This window comes from Nelumbo lutea, chromosome 5 (genome assembly GCF_056320005.1).
Source record: "Nelumbo lutea isolate HS-2025 chromosome 5, American lotus-T2T, whole genome shotgun sequence".
Lineage (NCBI taxonomy): Eukaryota > Viridiplantae > Streptophyta > Magnoliopsida > Proteales > Nelumbonaceae > Nelumbo > Nelumbo lutea.
In genome coordinates, this window is record NC_142688.1 from 8,579,045 (window position 1) to 8,606,865 (window position 27,821).

The following is a 27,821-nucleotide window of genomic DNA, read 5'->3' on the forward strand; positions in this document are numbered from 1 at the left end:
AGTGATAAATAACTATACAATGACCAAAATACCCCTCCCAACAACTAAAAAATGACTAGTTTTTAAGGTTTTTGGGCAATTGAATTATTTTCAATTCCTATAAATAGTCCTATCCTCCACCATTCTCATCACACCAATTCAACAATTCTCTTAATCTCTTCTCTATTTCTCAAGTCTAAATCTTTCATGCGATCTCTAATTCTCCAATTCTCAACTTTATTGAAGTTTCAACAAAAAAAAAAAAGGCTTGCTCAACATCTCAAGTATCTCAACTCTCAAGTTAGCAATTTAGGAGGTTTGGACTCTTGGAGTTCAAATTCTTCAACCATTGAAATCAAGTTGAGATTCTAAACAGGCAATCCAGGTAAGTGTAATTAAATTAATTTTATTTTTTTAGAATTAAAAAACATGGTAGACTTCCTCCCAAAACCAATTCCCCAACATGTTCAATGTCAATGATATTCAGTTACAGCATGGTAGTATTAGCACCGATATGGATGCTATTGATATTGATGAAATTTTCACCCCTAGTACTGATACTAGAGAAAAGAAAAAAAAGGTCACTAAGTTGATTAGCCCGGTTTGAAAAATATTTAAAATAGAGGAGGTTCAGGATAAGAGAAAAAGAGTTGTTTGGAAAAAATGTAGGAAAGACTTTAACTATTGTAGCAAGGGTGGTACTGGCCATTTAGGCAGGCATTTGGTCACTCATGAGAAAGAAGAAGAAAAAGGGAGAGAAACAACACAAACACAAATTGGGCGGGGGGTTTGTACTTTGAAATATTCTCAAGAAAAAATGAGACAAGAATTAGCAAAATACATTGTACATGTTGAACAACCATTTTTGTTAGCTGAAAATACTAAACTTGAAAAATGGTTACGTTATTCTATAAATCAACAATTTAAAAACGTTTCTAGGAATACTATTAGATCATATGCTTTAAAAAGTTTTTATTCGAATAAAAATTAATTTATATGTTATCAAATCTTAATTCTAAAGTTGCAATTACTTATGATATTTGAACTTCTAAATTTAAATAAGTTATATTTGTGTTATCGGTTATTTTATTGATGAAAACTGACTTTTAAATAAAAGAATTTTTAAGTTCTACTAGGCTTGAATGGCTATATATTGTCCCAGGTATTGTTGTAAATGTTTTAAATACTTTACATGCTTATGGATTTGACAATAAATTATTTTTTATTAGTTTTGATAATTCTAATAATAATGATTCAGCAATAAATATTTTAAAATCTCAATTAAAACAATGTTTAAATGGAAGATTATTTCATATTAGATGTGCATGTCACATCTTAAATTAATGTATTCAGGATGCTTTAATATCATTTCTACTCATATTTCTAAAATTAGAACGTGTATTATATATTAAAAGTTCTGAGTAAGAAAACAATAATTTAAATATTTATGTCAAAATTATGATTTAAAATATAAACATTTTATATTAGATGTTAAACATAGATGAAATTCTACCTATGCTATGTTTGAAAGTTGTATTTTTCACAAACAAATTCTTAGTGATTTTTATATTATATTTGAGGAAGACTAGAAATGGCAATTTGTATAAGAGATTTTGTAAAACATTTTTATGATACAACTAATGAATTTTTGGATATTTATTATCCAACTATTTGTAATTTAACTTATCAATTAATGATTATTAGTAATTGTTTTACAAAATATAGAAAAATCCATAGTTTAAAAGTATTGTTGAAATAATGAAAAATAAATTAAAAAAATACTGGGAGAACATTTCTCCTCTTTATTGCTTAGCTACAATAATATATCCTGGGATTAGGAAAAATGGTCTAGATATTTTACTTGAAACATATTGTAAAAATATGAATATTGAAATTAGAAATAGATAAATAAGTAATTAATAGTTTATTATTTGAAATGTATAGTTTATATGAATATGACATAACAGGGAATAATAAAAATTTATAACTTGTATAATTGCATCTTCAACTTCTGAACTTGAGTCCAATAGTGAAAGAGAAAAACTTTTTAATTTAATAAATAATAGGCAAAAATCCATTGCCTCAACAACAAGTTCATTTACTGAACTTAAGTTTTATTTACAAGCAAAATTTTCTACTTTAGGTTATTCTTCCTTCACCTCGGAGGGAACAAATAATTTTGATATTTTAGCCTGGTAGAGTGAACATTCAAAAATTATATAGTGGCACGTGATCTACTAACCCCTTCGGTGTCTTCAATTCCATTGGAATCTTGTTTTAGTAAATGTATTAGGGTGTCGGACAACAAGAAAAGTTGTGTGAATGATGAAAGTCTAGAGATGTGCATTTACTTTAAAGATTGGTTGGATGTTGAAGATAAATTACAAAACAAAAGAGGGCATGACACTAAACCCAATGTTTCACCTGAAGCAAATGATCAGAGTCAAGAACAATATGAGAAAATGATGAAGTCATTTTTTTTTGTATACTCAATAGTTTTATAACATTTTTTAAAATTATTGTAAATTTTGTTTTAATTTAATTTTATTTATTTGATATTTTTAATAACATAATTTTTATTTTCAATATGTAACTATATTGTACTTTTATATTTTATTAATTTATTCCATTTTCCATTTTTCAATTTCCATATTGCATTCACCCAACCATTGTATGCTTTGTATCATTCAAATTTAAATGAAATAAAATTCCTATTTTTCTTCCAATTTGTTATTCATTTTGAGTCTTTGTCTTTTTGACTTCTTATTTGGTTAAGTATTTTTTCATTTCTTTGTAGATTTCTTATTTTTTCAAGTAGTTCCCAAAGGAAAGTTAAATATTTTAGTTTTACTTAACAAAGAAATAAAAAATAATAAATGTCAAAAAATAAAATAAAAAAATATTTTGGCCCAGTTCGGTCCACGCCCAAGGCCTGACTTGTGGCCCAGCTTGGTACAGTCTGCAGCCCATTCGGCCTAAGCCCGCATGGGCTTGGGCATGGGTAATGCCTGGCCCACCCCCCAAATTATCTCTAGGGAGGGTGACGTGACCCATGATGGCCCACACTTTGTGTTGGCCGTGCCATGCCATGCCGACCCGCCATGACCCGTTTTACACCTCTATAAATGAAGGAGAAAGAAACGACGGAGGAGAAAGATGACATATAGGCGGTGGAGAAAGCCTGCAAGAGAGCTTCAGTGAAGGAGACCTCCCTTTGTGGCGGAGCATAGCGACAACAAGATTTTGCGGTGGAGAGGTTAATGGCAAAATGTTGTAGGGTTAAGAGTGTGTATGTGAAACATAATATAAAAAATGAACTATGGGCACACAACCCTTCCACATAAATAATCATTGACGATATTTTGGGGTGTGGATAGGGCCGATTTAGTATATAGTGTGGACTGGTCCCATCCATGCTCAACTGAATTGCATGTTCACCCCGTGGCATGGATTGAAATGGTCCATCCACGAGATGAATACACTATCAAACACTCTCTTAGTTGGGCGGAATCCGAATCCCATTCCTATTCCCAGCGGACATTCCCTCTCCCTCTTTTGAGAATGAAATCGCATTTTAGCTAATTCTAATTCCCATTCTAATTCACGTCTAAACTAAACAAACTATAGGAATAGAATAGACCATTCCCATTCCAATTCTGACAGTGGGACCAAATGGAAACGGAATGAAGCCTTTAGACAAAAGATAAATGTCTAGATATCAGCTTCACTATAAAGGAGACAAAAGAAAAATGCAACAAAAATTGGAGATATGGATTGCTAAGATTTCTATCATAAGAGGGAGAACCACATTAGTCATATTTGTGACACAAACTATTTCATTTTTCTTGATGTCAATGAATTTGTTCCAAGCTAAGATAATAAAGAGAATAGGGAAAAGGCAAAGAGTTTTTTGGTGAAATGGGGATAAGGAGACATTCAATAGCATCGAGAGAAGCTATGTACTAAAGAAAGAAGAGGGTTAGGATTCAAGAGAGGGAAAGAGCTGAACTTAGCTCTATATAGCAAATGCAAACTTGTTTGGAGATTCATGATAGAAACAAATAATTGACGGCCGAGATGTAAACATGTCCATATGCAAACACGGATGAGATGCAAATTCTATTAGTTTGTAAACTCAGTATAAATGTCATTTGAGATATGCCATTTATCTATTTTCTCAGCTTTTTTGTATTTTTCTTATTTTCTTTTGTTTTAAAAATATAAAAAGTAATCATTGCTTATTTTGATTAGATTAATAAAACTGCACACTATTAGAGAGAAAGACCTTTAGGTTTTCCAAAGCCTCTTATATTAATGCATGTTATTATTATAGTTAAAAAAAAAAAAACATTTAAGAGAGGGGGTGGGGGGGAGAAAGGGAGTAGTGATAATAATTAATGTATTTTAAAATTTATAGTATTAATAGTAATTGCAATATTTTTAATAACTAACAATATTAATCATATTAATTAAAAATAATGTATTTATTAATTAACAATATTTTTTAATAATTATAGTATTTTGATTAATACATTATTTTTATAAATTACAGAATTATTTATTAAAATTCTGAATTTATTAGTTAACAATATTTTCAATTAATATAGTACTTTTAATAATTATAGTATTTTAATTAATTAACATTATTTATACAAAATAATGTATATTTTATTAACAATGTTTTTAATAATTACATTATTATAATAATTAACCATATTTTAAAGTATTTTCAATGATTGCAATATTATTAATTACATTACTTATTAATTAATAGTGTTTATTAAAAAACTGTTTTTATTAAAAAATACTAATATTTTTATTCATTCATTAGTTAACAGTTTTTAAATTGTTAATTAATGTAAGTTATAATTTAAATTGTAGTTTAAATATTATTTAAATTATATTTGAAACTATAAGTAATATAATTAAAAGTATCTATATTTAAATTATTTATTTAAATATGTTTTAATCTATAACTAGCAGAAAATTACATTTAATGAATAGAAATTAACCAAGAAAGTAACCAAAAATAAAGTTCCATTAATTTTGTCATAATTACAAAAAATTATCCAAGTAATTACCAAAAATGGATTAACATCATTTCTAATAAATATGATAAGTTACCAAAAACTAAAAAATATAACCATTAAAATTAATTTTTTTAGAGAATATATTTATCTATTTTCTCATTTTTTTTTGCATTTTTTCTATTTTCTTTTATTTTAAAAATATAAAAAAGTATTTATTGCTTATCTTCATTAGATTAATAAAGTTACACACTATTAAAGAGAGAGACATTTAGCTTTTCCAAGGCCTCTTATTTTAGTGCATGTTATTATTACATTTAAAAAAGACATTTAAGAGAGAGAGAGAGAGAGAGAGAGAGAGAGAGAGAGAGAGAGAGAGAGAGGAGGGAGTAGTAATAATAATTACTGTATTTTAAATTTTACAGTATTAATAATAATTACATTATTTTTAATAATTAATAGTATTAATTGTATTTATTAAAAATAATATATCTTTTAAATAACAATATTTTTTAAATAATTATCAGTATTTATTAAAAACAACATTAATTAATGCATTTATTAATTAATATAATGTGAATTATAATCTATTAAACAATAGTATTAACAATTACAGTATTTATTAATTAACAGTATTAACTGTACTTTTAATTAATACCCTATTTTTTAATAATTATTTATTTAGTTAAAAGTATTTATTAAAATATTGAATTTATTAATTAATATGTTACTTTTAGTAATTGCAGTATTTTAATTAATTAACATTATTTATTAAAAATAATGTATTTTTAATAATTACAATATTAATATTTAACTGTATTTTATAGTATTTTCAATAATTGCATTTTTGTTAATTACAATATTTATTAATTAACAGTGTTTGTTAAAATACTATATTTATTAAAATTGTTAAATTAATGTAAGTTATAATTTAAGTTGTGTTTTAAGTTTTGTTTAAATTATATTTGATATTATAATTAAAAGTAATTATTTTTAAATATAATTTATGCTATAAATAGCAAAAAGTACATTTAATGATAAGAAATTATCTAAGAAAGTAACCAAAAATAAAGTACCAATAATTTTGTCATAAATACCAAAAATTATCCAAGAAATTACCAAAAATGGATTAACATGATTTCTAGTAAATATGATAGGTTACCAAAAATTTAAAATATAACCATTAAAATTAATTTTTGAAAAATGTACTAATTATTAATAATCTTTAAGAAGTAAATGTAATTTGTTCATAGTGTATTTAAAATACATTTGTTTTTTTGTATAAATTATAAATTATATAATTTAAACATTGATCCTTGTATATGATGATATTAGTTTATAGTGTTACAACCGAAAATAGAAAAAAATGTGTTTACTGTTATGTATTTTCATTATTTTAGTTTCAATCAACAAAGCCTGTGCATTGCACAGGTCTCTGATAGTTTGATATATGTCTTGTCTATGTCACTATTCCTTGGCTCTTGTTTGCGATACAAACATCGAACTTGGGTGTTTATGTACTCAATTCGTGTTTGAGAGTATTTATTTGACATATAAAAAGATAATGATTAAGAGATCAAAAATGTATTTTGTTACATTTTTTACTTTGATCAGAGAGCATTGTTGTAGTTATTTTTTAGATACAATTTGTGCTATTTCTGATAACTTTTCTTTTTGACCAAAGTTTAAGAAATTGGTGCATAGGTAATTGGAGTATTTAATGATGGAGCCCATGTTTACATTTACATTTACATCGCAACCAAACGCAGCCTTGAAAGAAAATCTAAACTCCGACTCCGGAATCGGAATCGGAGGCGTTTGATTGAACAGAATCGGAATCCGATTCCAATTTCAGGCGAAATGGCCTTTCCCGAATCCCGACTCACCCCCGGCACGGAAGGCCATTCCCGCTCATCGAAATAAGAAAAAATGAAATGACACAAAACCCCTCAACCCTCCTCTCTACCCGATTCCAATTTTCTAACCCCCTCACCCTCGTCTCTCGTCACTCCCTCCTCCGGCAGCTGAAGTATCGATCTGAATTGCGGCGGCGTGGTAAGTCACCGCCAATTTCTCTCTCCCCTTTCATCATCATCTTCTTCTTCCTATCTTCTCTCTCTCTCTCTCACATTTTTTCATTCCTCCCCTGTTGCTCCGCTGCAGCAAATCAGACCACGAAGAACCATTGTCGTGTGCTCAGTTGCTCACTCTCATCCTGCAATCAAGGTATGATTTATAGGCTAGGATTGCTATTTGGTATTAGCGTTTATAGCTATCTAATTCTTTGTAATCTTCGATAGGATATTCATAATAAGATCTATATCATCTGGGTTAACGTTAGCATCACTGAGCTCATCTTGCATAGTTTTGAGTGTAAGGCTTTCAGATTTGGGTTTAGGTTTTAATTTTTACTGGCCAAAAAATGGCAACTCTACTATATACTCTATCCCCTTTTTAATGGATCTGATTTTTACAAAGATAAATGCTGAATATCTTTATAATAATTACTTGCTCCTAACATCATCACAATAGAATATTAATGGCTTATTTAGCATTGAAGCCTGAAAAGAAAGGGTTGTGTGGTTTCAATGCCAAAGCTAAAACTGAAAATTTGATGTAAACGTAGAGAACCCTCTTTTGTGACCATGCTCTAAGCGCAGGCTCTAAAATATGAAATTAAAAATAGGAGGAACATGCAATGCAATCTCAAATTCCAATTTTGAAATCTAATATCAATATGAAATTAAAAGTCTATTTCGTAATTACACCTTAAGTTCAAACATTGGAAACTGAAGCAGATATGCAATTTATGTTCAAAATTTAAACCTAATGTCATAATTGAAGATGAAAATCAGTACCCACACTTTGACTTGAAGGCATAAGACTGAAACAAATAAGTAAAAGGCAACATAGGAAACTAGCTTTTTTGAAACTAGCAATTGGGAACTTGTTTTTAGAATAAAGTTTAGGGCTGAAATTGAAAAGTCACAATGTACATCCCAAAGATGGATTTGAAGCCCGAGCCCTACAGTTCATTAATTTCAAGTTTAAAACAAAGAAAGAATGTTGTCATCCATCTTTAATTTAAGTATGAAAACCCAAATCCTTATTCAACTTCCATGGCCAAGTTCTAAAAAAGACTTTTTGTAATTTTTTTTGTACTTAGATCTAAAAATGAATTGAAGCCCAAAGGCTGCATACCCTTCTCAAAGTTCAAAATATAAATAAGGGGGAAGCTACAGTTTGGATTGAAAGCCAAGTTGCAGGCTTGGGTTCTGGTCTACAACTCTTCTAGAAAACCAAAATGCCAAAACTGAAATCCGGTTTTTTGACCATTTTTCCCATTTGATTCCAAAACTAGATCCAGCTTACTAAGCAAGTTGCTTCCTTGCTTAAATTTTCTAAATCTAGCTTACTAATTAGCGGAATAAAGGTATTGGCTGCTAACCTGAATTGCTCATTCAGGTAGATCCAAGATTGGCAAATTGTTTGGTGGATAATTTGGCTAACCCTGTACACTAGGAGTAATCATAGAGGTAACCCAGGGCTGGATGGGACAAAGTAAATCATATTAATTAGTGTATAAGAGCAGTCAGTTACATGTTTTTGCATCACCACCCGTTTCTAACATTCTTAACTGCTCCTTCCTAATTCAAATCACACATCACCATCTTTGTTTCTGAAACATGCCAATGTTCTCTAAGTTCAGTATTTAGTTCCTCTACCTTCTTATAAATATTGATTCCCACCCATGGGTGTTTCTAAAACAGCACTGACTTTTTTTTTCAAAGAGCTGACCTGCTTCCAATGCTTCATTCTTATTATTGCTGAAATATGCAGGTTGAGTGGAATTCTCTTCACTGCTCAAAACTTCAAGCCTTGACTTAATTCCTAGGACTCGTAGACAAATGGTTGGATATGGATTCCTATTTTAACATAAAAACCACCTACTGGCAGGAGGTAGGCATAGCAATTCTGCTGGTCCCAATTGTCATATTAACAGATTCCTAGGCCTAGTCCAGTGGCCTACAATTATCATATTAACAGATTAGCAGCTCTATGAAACATTCTGTTTAGAGGACAGGTTAGATGAATGACTCCTGTGTGGCTGGAATTTAAAGGGTAAAAGACTTCAACATACCTTGAGTTTTTAGGTATGTTTCAAAATAGACTTAAATATACCTTGTGGGCTGACCCCACTGGACTTAAACATACCCTCCATCAGTGAAACATCAAATTTGAGCTCACTTAAAATTATTAAAACCCTATTTTGCCCTTCTATCCCTTTAATAGATGCAACTTTTGAAAATTTGAAACAATAATTAACTTCAAGTCTACAACTAACAGTTTGATGAGTTCCCAGTGATGTCTATGACACATGAATTTATCATCCCCCAAGTTCTTCAACAACATTTATAATTCCTTGGGTGATATGAACCTGTTCAAATTGATATCAAATACCAATATAACTTTCAATTAGGCAACCTCTTTCCTGTTCAACTCAATAAGCCCATTGTCATCCAAATCAACCTGCACCATCTTTTACAACTCCTCTCCTGCCGTTGGGTTTTCCAATCTCTCCATCCCCATTCATATCAACTTTCTTGAAAACATTCTCTGGTTCTTTGATCTGGGTTCTCACTTCTCAAATGAAGTCACAGATTCAAATAAACCAATTTCTCTCTTGGGGAGTTCTTTGATCTAGGAAGTTTTCCCACTGAACATGTCTTCAATTGGGCAGTCAAAACTTCCATTTTTATGTTATTATAAATGATTTTGAATCTCAAAAATATGAAAACTAGTAAATGGAGGTTGCTTTTAACATATGTTTTTAATTCTTCATTTCCTCACAGATGAAGTATATGAAGTCAATTAATCTGTTCCATGATTTACTGAAGTCAAACACAGCAGGAAAAGGACGGTTACTTGGATTAGATGTTGGCCTTAAATATGTTGGTTTAGCTGTTTCGGATCCCTATAATAAAATTGCTTCTCCACTAAGGTATGAAATCCAAATTAGCTTGATATACACATTTAATCTAAATAAAGGTGATCATCATTATTTGTATGCTTTGAAAATTCTGTGTGCTATATGTATATGCCAGCTTGTATATTGAATTAGCCTAATACTCATTCCGGCATGTGACCACTAAAGGTCACTTTAGTGGGATCCTCTAACAGTTGATGCAGAAACATGTTTTTAATGTGTTTGCTTTTGTACAGTTAAGAAAGTATGTGTTATTTCCTAGGTGTAGATATATCCCGTAGCGATAATACTGTCTCTGCAGGATGTATTAACCAATTAAGATGTTAAATGAAGATTAGTCTCTGTATTTCTTCATCTTGAATGAACTATGAAACTAGCTAAGAATCCATCATATGCTTCAGAAACTGTAATGTTTCCTCTTTGCTTTACCAATTTTAAGTTTCTTTTTTTGAAAAATTAGTTTTATTAACCTATGTTAGCAAGCCTGGGCCTGGGCATTTATTACCAGGCCCTGGATGTGGGCTGGGCAGGGCTGGGCATCTCAAAATGCTCTTATCACCCTGTAAAACCTGGCTCGGTTTGACTTATGATCATTCCTATAGCTATCTGATTGGGACCTTCTGGAATGGGTGGAAACTGGTGGTCCTTGGGCTCAACTCAATGACTTATTCAATTTTGATGTTACTATTGCAACATTTTAGACCCATTCTTTTCATGTGGGTTGTCCACATTCAGCCTTTTGTGTGCAGAAGAGGGAGAGAGCAACTATGATATGGGGTGAAAAGGAACTGCCAATTGGAGAGAGAAAAAATGACTTTCTCAATTGGCTAGGCTTCTATTTAATATTGGTCTCTTAAAACAGAAATGATGTTAAATCATTTCCCCTGTTCAATAATATAGAAGAAAAAGCTACTCTACCTCACTAAAGTAATAAAGGCAAATAGACAATTATACCCCCAAATAAAGAATTCTCAGGCATGAATATTGGATATCATAAATAACCAGAAAAATGCTCTGCCTCAACATGGATTTTTGAAAATCTAACCACTGGTCCACTGTGACAACTAATGAAGGTCCATATAGGCTAACAGTAAAGTATAGGGTTGATTTCTTCCTTAGACTTTGCCCCCAGTTCAACATCTTTGAGTTCTTGTCCTCCCATAAGCTCTGTATTATCACTTCCTGTGTGCACCTCCACATAATCTTCTCTTTGTAGGAGAGAAAAGAAAACTGTGCTAAAAAAGAAAATTGTCTATTTATTGCTTCCCATTATTTGTACATATAATGTTTTTCCTTTGAAACGTATATTTACTAATAAAAAGCCTATAACATATTCTCTTAACATCTAAACTCTATCCTTCTGATTTATCCACTACTCCGTCCTACCAAGCTGGGATCTTATTTTTCCCCTACCCAAAATTGTTCTTTTTGTTTTGTATTTTCTTTACTATTTCTGCTTGTAATTTATTCCTTGTATTTGTCTTTTTCAATTCTGCAGTGTACTGGTTCGAAAGAAGTCAAATATTGACTTGATGGCTAAAGATTTTCAATCTTTGGTGAGTTTGCCAAACCTATTTTCTTTTGACCAGTAATCTTGAATTAGTGAATTTGGTTAGCTGTATTTTTCTGATGTAGACTACCTGGATGATTGATGCTTGTGATTTATTTCATCTGTATTCATCTCAGGCAATAACAGATTAGGTCTCTTTATGCTATTTGTGAATACTTATTGGAGGTATCTGCCACAGATATGTTTCAATTTCCAATCTTTCTGGTTTTAATACTTCTGCATGTATAGTGGTTTCTGATTGGCATTTTCAAGTTTTTAACATTGGGAATATGAGAAAAAAAAAAGTGTTCTTAATCCATCTTGGGAATATTGCTTTAGTCAATCACTATTGGAGTAGCTGTGGCTGTTGCTTTTCTCTTACAAAGTTTTATTTGCTAAGAGCCTAAGACCAGAGTGATAAACTAGATACTTTGACCGAACCCAGAACCAGGTTTTAGATACCCATTTAAAAGTGATGTAAAATGTAGCCATGTGTTATGACGTGACAGCATGCATGGTTGTAGATCATATATTGAGATACTGTTGAGTTTATGTTTTCTTTCTGTTAACTAAAATTCCACAGCCTGATGTTTTTGAGCTCTTCTCTCACCTAGTGTTTCTATGCAGATTTCAGAATTTTCTCTGGTGGGCTTTGTCGTTGGCTATCCTTTCGATTATCAGCGTAACACTCCAGATGTATGTTTTTAGTTAGTCCATAATCAATTAATTTTGCTTTTCTCTTCTTCCTTTCAACTTCTTCTACTTTGGATTATAGGCTGTTCAAGTGAAGCTTTTTATTGAGGATCTCCGCAAAACAGGAAAACTTGAAGATGTGAAGTATACATATTGGGATGAAAGTTTTACATCAAAGGTAAAGGGTCGTACTTTCATTGGTGAAATGTTTTTCCCCCCGTTAAGCTAACTCCTGGATCAAAGCAGATGAGCATGAGTACACATTGTAACAGTTGAACCCAGTTGCACCGATTGGACCAATAATAATATTAGTGATGATTTCTTTCAGTGTGTGGAATTACTATTGAAGCCTTTGAATCTGCACCCGGTAGAATCCAAGACAATTCTTGATAAATTTGCTGCTGTTGGAATACTCCAGGTAGTAATCTCGTTGATGCCACCTGTTTATACTCTCATGCTGCAACTGCATGCCATATATCATTGTTGTCTTGCCTAATATTATGCATGTTTATGCTGGTTTTATTTTGGTCTTTTGGCAGGGGTACCTGGATTACGTAAACATGAACTTGAAGTTGGAGAAAGAGGTAAATGATACATAGCTAGCGGAGTAGTGTTATTTTCCTTAATATTTTGTGACTTCTAATGCGAAAACCTCGTCTTGTTACTCTTACTGGTTTTATCCTTCGGAAAAGTTGCATTTCATTGGATAGATATTTTAAGGGGAGAGAGAGAGATCCCAGTTTACCGTGGTATATATATATATATACCCATATATATATAGAATTATGTTTACATATAATATATGAAATATTATATGTATTTAATTTATGTTTTTTTAGTTCAGTTTTAGATTCTTTTATTTGTAAAAAATATTAAAATTACAATTTGAGGCCAAATAGGGATTTTTTTGGAAAAAAAATAACTGGGCAAAGTGCCTACATCCCCTTGGGATGCATATATCTCATAGTTTGGAAGGAGTAGAAATCTATAAATTTGCATTTGTACTCCTTTCAAACTGAGCCAAAATAAAAAGTTCACCTCAGACATTGGAATGCAAAGTATGGCCTCCTTTAGTTTGCAAACACATTTAGCATGCAACCCTTGGCCCAGTCATCGGGTCAAATGGGTCAACGGTCCAACTATTTGGGTCAGATGATTTTGACCAAATCAACGGTTTTTTGACCATTAGGATTTATTCAAACTGGACCTAAAATCTTGACCAGATGACAATTCGAGTGGTCCAATCAGTTGGGTCAATGACGGGAAACAATGATTTTGAGTTTTCAGAGCTCACTGATGTGTCACTTGGCCATTAAACATTTAAACTCATCCTAGGTTTATTGTTGGGGAGTGAATTTCATTCATTCAGGGTTGTTGCAAAATTTTCTTATAGAAGAGAGAGATTCCAGTGGGTATATTTCATCATTTTGGATTGCATTTTGCAGGAAGATGCTAAGTGTATTTCATTCATGGGTTTGTTTTGAAAACTTGAAGAATAGTAAAGGGTTAAAATAGTATACTTCGTTATATATCAATTGTCAGAAAAACTTAAGTAAGGGATTAGAGTTGGTCCATTTCTTTAAACTAAGAGATTCATAATTTTATGGGTACATAATTTCATGGATGCCCCACCTACATGGATACATGCATAAATATTGGTATTATCAAAAAATTAAACCGAAATTAAAACATAATTTATTTGTAACCCATGCTATTTAAAAAATATATGTTTGTAACCCATGCCCGTTGTTAGGGTCAAACATATTGATGGTTCATCCATCTGGATTGACAGTTGACAGGTATTTAACCAAGCCAACAGTTTTTGACTGACTACTGGGTTTGGGATTAACTTAAACCAGATAGTTGTTAAGTGATGGTTTGAACGATTACTGAGCTGCCTAAGAGTACGGAAAGCCACTAAAATCAAGTTTTTTGTATGTAGTAGTAAAAGGGCACGTGCGCAGCATGAAAGGTTGTCATGAAAATGCATAAGAATGGAAAAAAAAATACTTTACATTACCTCACGACAAATAAGGGTGCCAATGGACTGGTTTTGGATTGGATCCCATTCGGTCTAAAATCAATTTAGATGGATTAGATGGACCAATAAAACATATTGGATTGGATTCATCCGGTCCAAAATATTTATTAGATTAGATTGGACCTCCCTGGTTCATTCATAACAAATTTATATTAGACTAGGTTGGATTAAGTTAATATCCCGTCCATTGATATAAGATAAGAATATGTGTTGATGGACCAAGCTTGGGTTGAGACCAATCTAAATCAAAATGGGTTTGAACAGATTGGATGGTCTAAATATTGAATTAGACCTGTCTAAATTAGTTCAAAACATTCATTGGATTGGATTGGACCTGATCCATTTATAATGGATTCACATTAGATTGGATCAGATCGGACCAAATCCAATCCAATTGACACCTTTAAGGACAAATTTCAAAAGAGGACATTAATAGTGTACAATATTTGACACGAAAAAAATACTTAGCCTCAGGACAAATTTGAAAACAGAGGGCATCAATAGTCCAGCATTACCTTTAAACATTACCACTTCCTCTTGTCCGGTTGGCTCCTTTTTAAAATATCTGAACTTTGGTTGCTCTCGTCTTTGAATAATGTCTCATGTGCTTGCTGTTTCGAACTTGTGCTTAGACGAAGGGAATCCCAAGTTCCATTTATATACATTCCCAAATGAAACTGAAATATGTTCATTGCCAATCGTGGAAATGGTGGAAGTGGGAATATTATTCGGTTCATCTTTAGAGCGTGGAGTTCGTGGGAGAAAGGGCCTTGTTTCCTTCGACTTTGTGGAAGAAAGAGCCTTTGTTCTTAGAGACAAATTTGTGCAAATGGCAGAAGTGGATCAAAGTGGGAGTAAATTCTGATTTCTGAGAGATAACTGCTGCAGTGAGTTGTGGGAGATGAATCTGATTTGTGAGAGAGAGGGCCTCCTTCCTCTGTTATAAGATATAACTGTTGGACCAATTTCGTGCAAATGCTAGAAGTGGATCGAAGTGGGTAGTGGGAGATGAATCCGATTTGTGAGAGAGGGATTCCTTTCTTTGAGAGATAATTGTTGTACCGAAAGAGGAACTATAAATGTAGCAGTAGTAAAAGACAATAATACTCTCCATATGCTCACTATCTGGTTAGACTAATGGGGTAATAAAAGTCTAATGAAAATTTTCAAAAATAGGTATTCACTCTTTTAATAATAGTATAGATAATAACATTACAGTATTGGGCCTTCCGGAGTTTGGGCCCAACTTTACTTAAAGCTGACTGTGTTCTGTGGTGAGAATACGTGAACAGCACAGGTTGTTAAATGTAGACAACCAATTTTTTCCATATTGTGAGACCCATTGGTAATACTAATAGGGCACTAGCAATAAAATTTGGACAAATTTCTTAAAGTACTCCAATGCATAGAAAATTGACTAATTTTAACCTCTTTACGTATTGTCTTAAAGTACTCTCACAATTGACTAATTGTTGTTAATTTTTGAAAATTTTTAAAACACCCTTTTCCATTCTTCTCCTCTGGTTCGGTTACCGAACTTCGGTATCCTGTCACCGGCTCACCGCTGAACCAACAACAGTGATTCCATTCTCATTCTCTCTCCTTTTTTTTCTCTCATTTCATCCTCTCCCTCTCGCTCGCTCGCTCGCTCTCATTTTTCTCTCTCTTGATTTTCCTCCACCGGTTTCCCTTGTTTTTTGTCAATCAAACTAAATCGCCGTCGTTATTGCAACTTCTGGCGGCGGCAGTCCTCCACCTTTCATTGCAGAAGCGTTTCATTTTTGGTTTCCATATCCTACTTGATCTCCTCCTTGAAACCTTCACTTGACTTCCTGCAAAACCTTAACTCTGTTGATCCAAATCCCTCTGGTTTCTTTGTTGTATCAAGGAATTCGATCCCAAACCCAACTTCTTCTATTCCTCTGAATTCTTCACCGACCACCCCGATTTCCCGCACCCCACGTCACCTGGTCGTAGGGAAATGACATATTAAAGTTTGATGTGTCTCCTTGTCCCATTCCTTTTTCTACCTTCGGAAGCATTGTGACAACAACGAGGTCCTGAAAGCGCTCTACAACAAAGCCGGTTGGACCTTCGGAGAAGACGGTACCACTTACAGAAAGGTAAGCAAGAAAATTCTCCCTTACCAATCTATTTTTTCTACTCATTCTCATTGCTCTCACCTAGTGGTATCTTGTTTCACCCGACGCATTTTTTTTACCATAAATGTACATAGAAATTCTATAGGCACATTAGTAACAGAATCCATTTCTTCCCCACACTTTCACTCTTACCAGTTCGGTACTTCAGTCCAAGCAGATTTGTGGAGTCAAATTAATCTGAAGAGGCCTTGGTCTTGAACTTGTAGAGGCGCTTCTTCTTAGAGCTTTGGTTGTCAATGGTGAGGACGATCTTCCCTGGTTCTTCGATTTTGAAACTACTGCACAACAGTGGTTCCTCGCTTGAGGCGATCATCTTCGATTTCTGAATATGATCACAATGTATCCATCTTCAGCGCTTGGCACGAATTCATCGCCATAGCTGACATCCCAACCCACAACTCTAAAAAGGTTCAAAATAGGGCGTATCGGTTTTTTTTTTTTTTATTTAAATCTGATTTAGAGGGATCGGTCTATAGGCGAGAGCAAAAAAAACCGAAGAATCGAACTGACCGAAACCAAATTGAAACAACGGTTAAGCGAACTGGCGGTTAACCAAACCTACTGATATGTATTTATTTATTTTTTTAAAAATCGAATAAACACCTTCCGCGGTTTGAAAGTTTAAGACTGCCGAATTATATAATAAGCACTTTCAGACATTCTCTTTGAAAGTTTCAAAGAGAAATTTTGAAAATCAAAAATAGATGAAACTTTCGGCCGAGACTGTCAGCGTCTCAGTCTCGAAAATAGAAAAGTTTAAAGCCTTTAGCCCTTTTTTCTCTCTTGTCTGGATGGTTTTTCTTCCACCAGCTTCTTTGAACCAGATTCTTGTCTCGATGGTTCTCCGACTGAAACACCGATGGCCTCTGACAGTCGAGTCACCGTTCATTGACGTTCGACACTCCAACCAGGCGACGAGTGTTCACAGTTCTGTCTCATCTCTCTCAGTTAAGAGTTCTATCTCTCATCTCCGACCAGCCCTTTTTCTCTCTCATCTCTCTCACTCTTTAGTTCACAGTTCTATCCACTTGTCCAGTGTTACTCTCTCCAAACCATCGGCAGGGAAGGTTTTCCCCCCTTTTTCTTAATATATTGAAGGCATAAAAAAATCGAAAAACTAAATCGTGGTTAACTGGTTGCATCGGTTTAGTTAAATTGAAAAATTGAACAGTTCAATTCGATCCAGAAAATCATCCCATGATTCGGTTAACCGAACTATAAACACCCCAATCGGTCTACCCCTAAACCACTTGTTAACCCAAAACACTCCTTATAAGGGTATATTGAAAAGGCTCCAATACATACATATGATCAATATAGGCCAATACATAACAATATTTTGAACCTTAAAAATGGCATGCCTCAAGATGTAGGAAATTCTATGGTAATCTCGTTAGCAGAATCAGGGTTGGTGAATTCACCTTCACCTTTTATGCTAACCTCCAAATTGTCTTGAACTTTCAACACTGAAGTCCATTATTCAATGACCCTATTAGCTTCTTTATCATCACTAAATATGTTAATGAGTGCGGATGTTGGAGGATTATTAGCTAAACCACTGGTCAGATTAAATGAGCTCCGTACCTTGGACCCAAGAAATCACGCATCTATGTGCCCTTTCATTCTTCTTTCGTAGGATATAACCGGTAGAACAATCCTTTTGCAGTGTTTTCTACTAGCGCACGTTAGATCAATTTCAGGGGGTGCTTTCTTTTCCTAGCCGCATGAAGCATAAAGGTTTTCTGCTAGTCTACACGATGACTGTAAATTTGACCTGAAGGCATATAGGACGCCATGTTCCCGGAGGCATGTTCTATCGAAGCTAAAGCTCCTCCCGTAAATGGAGGCATGGAACTCCTGTATTATCGGAATGGTTTCCCTTATCTTACCGGAATCTTTCAACAACGATGAATGTCTATTGTTGGGCACTAGGGATGTCAATGCAGTAGGCAAAGATGGGCATACTTTTGAAACTTTATATATTTGGTTTGAAGGAAAATGTAGGGAAAAGAAGGAAAACCTTCACAACCCTTGTATTGGTTTTCCTATCTTTCCCTTCCTTTTCCTACCTTTTCCTTCAAACTAAACATAGCCTAAAGAAGAATGGAGGGTAAGATAGTCTTTTTCATATTTCCGTTAACAGACACTAATGACAAAGAATGCTTAGTCAATAATATGTAAACAGTAAGGGTAGAGTTAGTTAATTTCCTAAACCAAAGGGATACTTTAAGAAATTTGCCGATAAAATTTTATGTTGGGCTTCGGTGATCCTTAATCCCTATTTGGGAGTTCTTATCCACTAAGCACTTATGAATGTTTGGTGAAAAATCTTATTTCAAACCGGCAATATAGGTAGTATATAGGTATTCTCAGAATGATGTCATGGGTCAAGATAGGCTATGAAGGAAATAAGTGCCTAAAAATAAGGGTAAATTGCAATGTTTTAAAAATTGACCTAGAGGCCGAATCGTTTTTGCCTCTGGGTTGCGGGTCACCAATTTGATCGGTTGGGTCAAATGGTTTAGACCGTGCCATGTCGGTGTATATATGTATTAAGTATATATATTTATATACGTGTGTGTATGTATACATATGTATATAATTATATATTTTAGCAATAAATAATGTATAGATATTGATGGTGTGTGATTTGGCGCACCCTATTGGTAGACAATTGGACGATAGACTAGGTAGGTTGCTTGGTCAAGTTGTAAAGAAAGAGAGAAAATATCAGAGTACCCAGGCTGCTTTACCCGGTGTGGGCACTCCGATGCTTAAGTTAGCGAGTTGGAGTTTTTAGAAAGACTAAAAGCAAGAGAGAGAGAGAGAGAGAGAGAGAGAGTGTTAAATTGTGTGTCCCCTTCTTAGAAAATGTGGGCGCCTTTATATAGGCATCGGTTGGCATGAGCTTTACACACCATGTCTAAGATCCCCAAGAGGATGTCACTTATTAGTCCAAAGTCCTCGGAGGTAGTTTCACATGTAGATTAGGCTTTTGTGCCTTATCCGGTTGCCTCCAAAACAATCGGTGCGGGAGCTGACTTTCGGAGGATCTGAGAATGATAAGACATACACAGAGGAGGTCGACAAGCACATTCGCCACCTAGACCTCAGTTAAGTCAATAAGTCCTTCGATGTAGGTCACTCCTAACACCGAGGTCCCTTGGACCGGTACTAACAAGGTACCACAGGTCAGCCCTGGACGAGGGGCTGCTAGCTACTCTCCCAAGGTACCACAGGTCAGCCTTATTCGATTGCCTCCGAAATAATCGGTGCGGGAGATGACTTTTTGAGGACTTGAAAGTGATAAGACATGCGCAGAGGAGGTCGGCAAGCATGGTCGCCACCTAGACCTCAGTCAAGTCAATAAGTCCTTTGAGGTAGGTTACTCCTAACACCAAGGTCCCTTGGACCGGTACTAACAAGGTACCACAAGTCAGCCCTAGACAAGGGGCTGCTAGCTGCTCTCCCAAGGTGCCCGAGCTGTATGCTCCAGTGTGCAACCTGTGACCTAGTCATTGGGTTGAATGGGTCAACAATTGAACCAACCGAGTCAAACGGTTCCTAACTAAGTCAACAGTTTTTTATCGTTTGGTGGGTCTTGACAGACCCAGACCCAAATTCCTGGACGGGTGATGGTTTGAACGGTTCAACCAACCAGATCAATAGTGGGTTGAAAACATTAGTAAATTGTTGAAACTTCCTTTGAAGTTTTTGGTTGTTATTGAAACCAACCTTGAAGTTTGGTAGTTGTAATTGCCTCCCTGATGTGTCCGGAAGCGTGTCGTTAACCACTTCAGAACACTAGTTTAAACATTTATAAATTTTTCCGATTCTCAAACAATTACAAACGCAGTAAAAGGGTGAGAATGGGTCGTATTCACAAGGAAGCAAGAGAAAAATTAATACATACTCAAATCCGGACAAGAGAACACAAGAGGGAAGTGCATAAATATAAAAATTAATTAATTAAACTAAGGAAAATATAGAATTCAAATAGTATTGAAAGTTAAATGTGTAGAAACATAAATAAATACAGAAATAAATAAATGAAAGAAACAAAATAAAAATCTGTAATCCAATCAGAGGTAGTAGTCTCTGGATCTCTCCTTTCACCCTTGAACTTCTCGAACTAGGCCTTTCGTTTTACCTGGCCGAATTGCAGATCTACAGAAAAGAAAATGAAAATCAAACGGAATGAAAATAAATTGTAGAAAGAAAATAACGAAATTGGAATTGAAAGAACATAAATTAAAACTAAAATAAAGTAAAAGTGGTTGGAATCCGATTCCAGAGGTAGTGGTAGTGGTGTTGGCGAACTGTAAGTAGGAACCCCTCCTCTTGCCTGAGCGTCCTCCTCTTTCTCTACCATTGAACTTCTCAAGATCAACCTTCCATTTTACCTAGGGACAGGATCCAACCCTTTCTCATGAGCTATTGGGCCATTTTATAGAGAATGGTGGATATAACTGGAATTGGAGATAAAGAAGGGGTTGCAGTTGGGTTTTAGCAAAAATATGGGTGCCCTAGGGTTTAGAATGAAGGGTTAGGATGGTTCTAGGGTGATCCTAAGGCTTAGAAGAAAATGAGAGGGTGGTCAATATTATGTAAGGTTGAGATTTAATGATTAGGGGTTGAATGGTGAGGATTAGTAGTTAGGTGGCACCCTAGGGTTTAAAAACTACAAAAAGAGTGTCTTAGAATGGATGGTGGAGATTAGGAGTAGAGGGTGGAGATTAATCAGATAGGGGTGGTTAGGGTTTGCTAAGAGTGAAAAGAATGAGTTAAAAAGTGCCCTAGGGTTTGCTAAAACGTGGGGAGCATGCTAATACATTAGGAGGAGAGCCAAATTAGGTTTAGTAGCTAGGAGACGCCCTCATGCTTTCTATTTTTCACAAAAAACATCCCTCTCTTAGTTGGACTTCACACCAGCTTCCCAAAATCTACATTTTAGCCATGAAAACTTCCTAAATTTGCATAGGGACTCTCATAGGTCACAACATTGAAATTAACCGGGAAAAAGACACAATTTGACTACTCTAAGATTAAAAATACCCCTGAATTGATGCCCTTAAGGCATTAAAATGTAGAGTTATCACTCCCCTAAACTTTCTAACATAGTTGCAAGTAGATCCCCTTTGTTAGAACCCTCTTACATGAAAATGTCCAAAATACCTACATAGTTACTTTTTATCGAAATGTATATCTTCTAAATTTTCTCTTCATCTGGTCTTGGATGGCTAGTCCAAACCCTTCTAATCTCTTTTTTGAAATAAGATTTATTTTTTAAATTTGCTCTTTGATTAAATCGCTTAAAAGTAAAGCTGCAACTTTATATTCTCTTTTTTGTTGTTTATAAAATTTATAATTTTTTTCCATGGAAACCAGCTTCAATAATAATTGCATAAATATTTTAAATATTTTTGTGTTTTTTATTAGCAGATTACTGTATCAAAAAGTTGAGGGAGACGATTGCATTTACCAAATTTCAGGATAGGTTTAACAAGGGTAGGTTTTAGCAATGTTCAAAAACTTCAGAGGATTTTTTGGCTTCTTAAAAGCTGACTTATTTTTACTAATCTGCTTTTTCATCAAATGCACTTGTATTTATTGATATCATATCAGCCTAAAATAAGTAAAATAAGTGATTATTCAAATAAACACTTAAAAATAACTCTTTTAAACAGGGGCTTAATTACGATTGTTCAACCACTTAATTGTACGTTAGTAGCATCCAAAGATTTTTGCCTAGTTTGAGTGGACGTTTGTTCCCCTGGCTATTTGTTGCGATATTAAGTAACCACATGGTAAATGCAGTGATGCACTGATTTTGGGTGTGGAGGAAACACACGAGAATTATTCATCGATCTGATACTTATCATCGCACATCACATCCTTACTATAGAAGAATTAAAATATAAATAAAAGACGCGAATGGGGAAGAAGAAGACGGAAAAGGAGAATCATAAGAACAACGAAGAAACAGCATGCACGGCGTGCGGGGAGTAATCCCAAGTAGATATGAGATGTGATCTATTCTGCCCTGAGCAAGTATCTATATGCGAAGACGAAGCCGGCAACCAGTAGTGGGACGAAGAACTCAATGAAGGCAGCGTATTTGGGCAAGCCATCGTCCTTGATCACGAACGCAGTCATCTCCTTCCCTTTGGTTTCCTTGATGGCCCCATCCTTAGAATCTTCTTGTTGGAACTTGAAACCCTGGAGGACTCCCACTTGGTACTTCAGCAGTAACGCCTGAGCAACTTTGCTGTGGCCGATCGCCTCGAATTCCTTTGACGCATCCTTTCCTGCCGACTCTAACAGCACCTCTTCTCCTCCCGGGTGTTCTGCCAGGAAACTTGTCACGTCCAAAACCTGTAAATTCACGAATCATTTTAAGATCAATCACAGAAAGAGAGAGAGAGAGAGAGAGAGAGAGAGAGAGAGAGAGAGAGAGAGAGAGAGAGAGAGAGAGAGAGAGAGAGACCCTGCCATTGATGACAAACCAGCAATCTTTCTTAGATTTGTGTTGGGCGACCTGTGAAAGTGTGAAGACTCTTTTATCTGCCATTATTTTCGATCTTTACGTGTGTGTGTGTGTGAGCACTGAGCAGGAAGGAAATTAAAACTGGCAGAGTGGACACCACGGAGATGGAAATTTGTAGGGGGAAGAAATCCCTTCTCAGTTCTCACGTTGTCTTCATTTTTTTTTTAGGTAAAACCCGTTGTCTGCTTTGAGGGTTAGGTGAGTTAGAAACCCAACCACCGAACCAAGAGGTTTAAAGAACTTCACGGTCCAGCCCAGGGAACATGTGTTTTGCAGATGGTTTAAACTTTAAATGCTTCAGAATCGGCCGGAAATAATGGTCCTCATTCCTCAGGATTGGATTGGGGAATGGGGATGTATATTATCTCCTCCCTATTTGGTTCTGGCAATGGCTGCCAATGTTAATTGTGGTAGGTGCCACACGACTAGCTACGCGCCCACGCGAAGTAACAACTTCTGTTAGCTGCCTTTTTAATTGGGTAGTTACTCACGTGTTCTTCGTAACCAGAACTTAATGGTCCAACACAAGACAACTCTACTTCAGCTCACGTGTTCTCATGAGTTTTCTTCTCACAATCATAAAAACCTCTTTTATAGTTTCGATTTAACAAAAAAAACCCCTATACTTTTAAAAAAATATGCAATTACCTCCCTTTTTAAACAGAAAAGTCAACTTAATGTTTTTGTTTTTTTTTTTTAAATACCTATTTGCCCTTATATTTATTAAAATACTATCGACACCATCCACACACCTTTGTCTCTGTCTCTCTGTTCTTTGCAGCATCTCCAATTCCTCCGATTTTAGACATGATCCTTCTTTGCAGATGCAGGGCGACGGCTTCAACCTTGCTTATTCCCTCTTCATGCAAACATCGTCCTCACTATTGTCGCCTTAGATTGCTTTCGCCTTCTCAGATATCCCCAATCAACACCGACCTTGTAAGTCCTGGTTCTAGCTCTTTTGCCTCCTATTCGGCAGGAATAAATGGCATAAATAACATGGTCGTGGGTTCTCCTCTGGCCACATCATCTTTGTTAGCTACTACTTTGGCTTCTCCTTTCTATGATGGTGATACCGATCTGATTGATGAGATTTAGCTCCAAGACCAATTGTCGTTCCTCAACAATGATTCCTCCACACATGGACTCAAAAACATGCCCCTCCACGTACCTCGTGATCCCTATCGTATGGTATGTATCTTCGTCCTCATCCTTTCTTGTATGCTTATGAAAAACTGCTTAAGTGCACTTCCATTCAAGAGATGGCTTCCGTCCTCGCGACTGTAGCGAAGAAAGTTGGTCTAGCTATACAACAACAAGCGCTTATGTTGATGGATGCTGCAACCGTTAATATATGCCATCTTTTGAAGCTTGGTGTTAAGGCTCATGGTTGCAATGGTTTGTCTTATGCTCTCAATTAAGTAGGTTTGAACTTCTTTAATTTCATTATGGTGTTCTAAAATTTGATGAAACAACTGTCTTTTTGAGATTTATAAGGCCAATGGATTGCTTGAAATGTAGAAAAGATGCTTGGAGCACAGAGGGTTTTAGATTTTCATTATTGCCAATCAGAAAAATAGAATGTCATTGTTTACAGATCATTTGATCTCCAAAAATTCTAGATGTTTCCGTTTACTACAATGGTGGATTCCGTATCGTTACCAATCCACTGACACATTTTCAAGATGTGTTGAGGAGTCTCTGAAATTGATTTTGTTTAGGAAAAAGGCCATGGGTATACGATGGACATGGTAAATTAAAGAAAGTGGGGCAAACTTAAGAGATACAAAAGGCTGGTGGCTCTGGTTCTCAGAAAGAAAATGAACAGTGTTTTGGAGGGTATTTTAATAAATTCATGTCTAAATAGATAGACATAAAGGCAAAATAGGCATTTTAAAAACAAACACATTTGGTCTGCTTTTTTATCTAAGAAGGGAAGTAGTTGCATATTTTCTAAAAAGTATAAGGAAGGTTTTTATTAAAGTTAAACTATATAAAAGGTTTTTATGATTGTTAGAAAACTAGGGGAGATTTTTGTTTTTTAGCTTTTTATTTAGATAATATGGAACTGTAGGAATGTATTGTAGGCCATGATTTCACTTCAGCGCTACTCCCTACCAATGGATTTTTTATTGTTTATTTCGTTCATTACAGATTACATAAGAAACACATTTTTGGTGGGTTGTGCTTGATTTTTTTTGGTAAAAGACTTAAGTCTCCTTTTACATTTCTCCTGCAACCTCCCGTATTTTTTTAATGGACTAAGACCTCCCCTCCCAGAGACAAATAGCCTTTATTACAAATTGATAAATTAAAAAGTTTAATATACCCTTACAATAAAAAATACTATCATCAACAATATTAAATATAAACATAATTTTGCACAGAAATATACATAATAATTGGAACAAAAAATGTTTTCGGTTAATATCAATAAATCCTTGGTTCAACAATATAAAATTTTCTTGTCTAATGTTGCCTTCAAGTATCAAGTCAATTATTCTCCACGCATGTGTACACTTAATTCACCAAATTCATCATCAGCTTCTTCAGTTATCTCTGACGAGTGGATAGCATCTAATTTCGTTTGGGGAAAATCTATGATACATAAAAGATATAATATAGAAAGAGTTTTGGCCAATCAAAATTCACCTATGAATTTTGATAAATAACACTTTATTTGCTTTCATGTTTACGATTTTAATTTATTGATCAGTTATTTTTCCCATATCATAATCAAACCCGTTTGCTTAAGCACTTCATTGATTGATAACCAAGGGTGAAGCTTTAATGGTGCCTTCTTTGGGATAATTATTTATGTACACGTTTAGGAAATTAAATGTATCCTATAATTTTAAAAATTACTTATAAAAGACAAAAATATCACTTAACTGTCTATTAAATTTTCAAAACATGCCAAACTTTTACTTCTCCCAACTCAACGAATTTGAGAATGCAGGTTTCTCTATTTCTACAAAAGATCCACATATCGCACATATTTGCCACTGCACATCGCTTTTCATGCTTCACAACACTCCTTAGAAGTATTGAACATTTTTTTTTGGCAAGATAAAGGCAGCTTCATTACTTATAAGAGAGCTTTACAGATGGTTGAGTGACCAAATTATAACTGATCATCACTTGGCCTTAACTGATTAAACTGTCTATTTATATGCACAAAGGATATAGACAAAAGCCACCCAAAGCTCCAATTTCTTGATCCCCTTACAACACTTTCCTTCCTCTAACTCTGAGACTCCCTCCAAATTGTCGTTAATTAGAGTTGACAATGACACCGCTAAATCCAAGTCTACGCCTGAAGGAATTCTGGGTATAAAGACCACGGATCGATACACACGTATAACTAGATAGCAAGAGGAGAGACAGCCCAACAACTAGCTCCGGAATCATTGGCCACATATTTCAAACATTTTCAATGTCCTTTTAGTTTCTTATGTTCTCTCTCTCTCTATGGGGTTTGGTTCAACAAACATTGTTTCAAAGGGGTTTGGTATTGTCCACGATTGAGTTTCCGTGGCAAATGCTTCAATTATAATGTATGTGTTTGATAGAACTTTCATTTATTAATTAAACGTCTGTATTTAATTTATCTTTAAAACTGAAAAAAAAAAATGTCAACCGTATATGATAAGTAGGTGCCACTATGTCATTAGGAACTATGCCAAATTGTTAGGAGAAGTGTTAAAATGAAATTTTCTCCAACAGTAGACATACACATAAATCAATGTAATATTTTACAGGTATCCATGTGTATGAATTACCATGAGGGGGTTAAATGATGATTTGACAATAACATGATAGTATTTTGATAAATACCTATCATGAAAGGCCCATAAAACAAAATACATGCTATATGGTTTGATAAAACGTTTACAGGGCTAGGAGTTAGCGGCTTGTGAAGCTAATGATGCAGAGTTTCAAGTATGATTGGAGATTATCTCTTTGTTCTCAACTTGATAAATTAACAGCTTGTTCCTCTGTGGTGTCTTTCATCTTTCATCAACTTTGAAAGAAATATGTACTTGTACTACTATACTTGATTTTGATGCATGCCATAAATGTTAAATTTAATTGTATAATCTCAATTTTTATTTTTACCTTTTATTTATTAGAATGGATATGTTGATGTATACCCTGAAAGATGAGTTGAAAGGATCGTCGGAGGCATTGTTTATATACCCTCCGGCAAGAGACGAAGCCATTACGAACCCTCCGGCAAGAAACAGGCCATTACGACAAGAGGAAGGAGGATTAATGTTGGTCATAGAAGAAGAGGAGAACTGGAAAAGAGAGGAGAGGGAGGAAATGGATCTCCAATGGGTAATGGATGAGAAAAGTCCCTAAAAATAGGTTTGGAGCTCATATTTATAGAGCTTTTTGGTCCATAGTCTTGAAGTTTCTTATCTTATTCTTTTCTACTTTTACCCTTAATTATTTTGTAATGTTCTAATACTTAATTAATCACATGTTTAATTAACATTTTAGAATATTTATGACCTAATCTGAATGGTTTGTTTTTCTAGAATATTTTATCATTTAATTAATATTCTGGAGTATTCAGCACTTGGACCTTTAGTTGGGTCTAACCCAAATTTATCCCAAATCACCTGAGTCCAAATACTTATGTAATATCATCCTCTTACTGTATACATGCATAATGCATTACTACACACCAGTATTATAAAAATATATTATATATTTATAAAATATAAAAAGATTATATTCTTTTATAAAATATAAAAATATATTCATTTTTGAACTTTCAAGTTAAATTCAACTCATTGGATATTTAATGAAATTGAGCACAAACGTGAA

General features: G+C 34.4%; 2 protein-coding genes across 6 annotated transcripts; one reads left to right on the plus strand and one right to left on the minus strand.

The window, feature by feature from the left end:
- The first annotated feature begins 6,899 nt into the window (after nucleotides 1-6,899).
- Nucleotides 6,900-27,524, plus strand: LOC148850186 (Polynucleotidyl transferase, ribonuclease H-like superfamily protein). 5 transcript variants are annotated; one of them, XR_016099962.1, is made up of 10 exons: nucleotides 6,922-7,061; nucleotides 7,170-7,232; nucleotides 9,860-10,008; nucleotides 11,492-11,549; nucleotides 12,170-12,238; nucleotides 12,318-12,413; nucleotides 12,564-12,653; nucleotides 12,775-12,819; nucleotides 23,810-24,383; nucleotides 27,119-27,524. XR_016099962.1 is itself a non-coding variant. In XM_088947826.1 (9 exons), the coding sequence occupies exons 3-9, from the start codon at nucleotides 9,860-9,862 to the stop codon at nucleotides 15,017-15,019; spliced, it is 618 nt and encodes a 205-aa protein (XP_088803952.1). In that variant the 5' UTR covers nucleotides 6,900-7,061; nucleotides 7,170-7,232; the 3' UTR covers nucleotides 15,020-15,449. The 5 variants fall into 5 exon arrangements, 3 of the variants coding, with proteins under 3 accessions (XP_088803952.1, XP_088803955.1, XP_088803954.1); XR_016099963.1 differs by having other exon boundaries at nucleotides 23,810-24,176; XM_088947826.1 differs by lacking the exons at nucleotides 23,810-24,383; nucleotides 27,119-27,524 and adding an exon at nucleotides 14,909-15,449 and having other exon boundaries at nucleotides 6,900-7,061.
- Nucleotides 22,267-23,428, minus strand: LOC148850187 (cytochrome B5-like). The gene is made up of 2 exons (XM_088947830.1): nucleotides 22,926-23,428; nucleotides 22,267-22,813 (listed from the first exon to the last, which is right to left on the minus strand). The coding sequence occupies exons 1-2, from the start codon at nucleotides 23,007-23,009 to the stop codon at nucleotides 22,472-22,474; spliced, it is 426 nt and encodes a 141-aa protein (XP_088803956.1). The 5' UTR covers nucleotides 23,010-23,428; the 3' UTR covers nucleotides 22,267-22,471.
- Nucleotides 27,525-27,821: the final 297 nt, after the last annotated feature.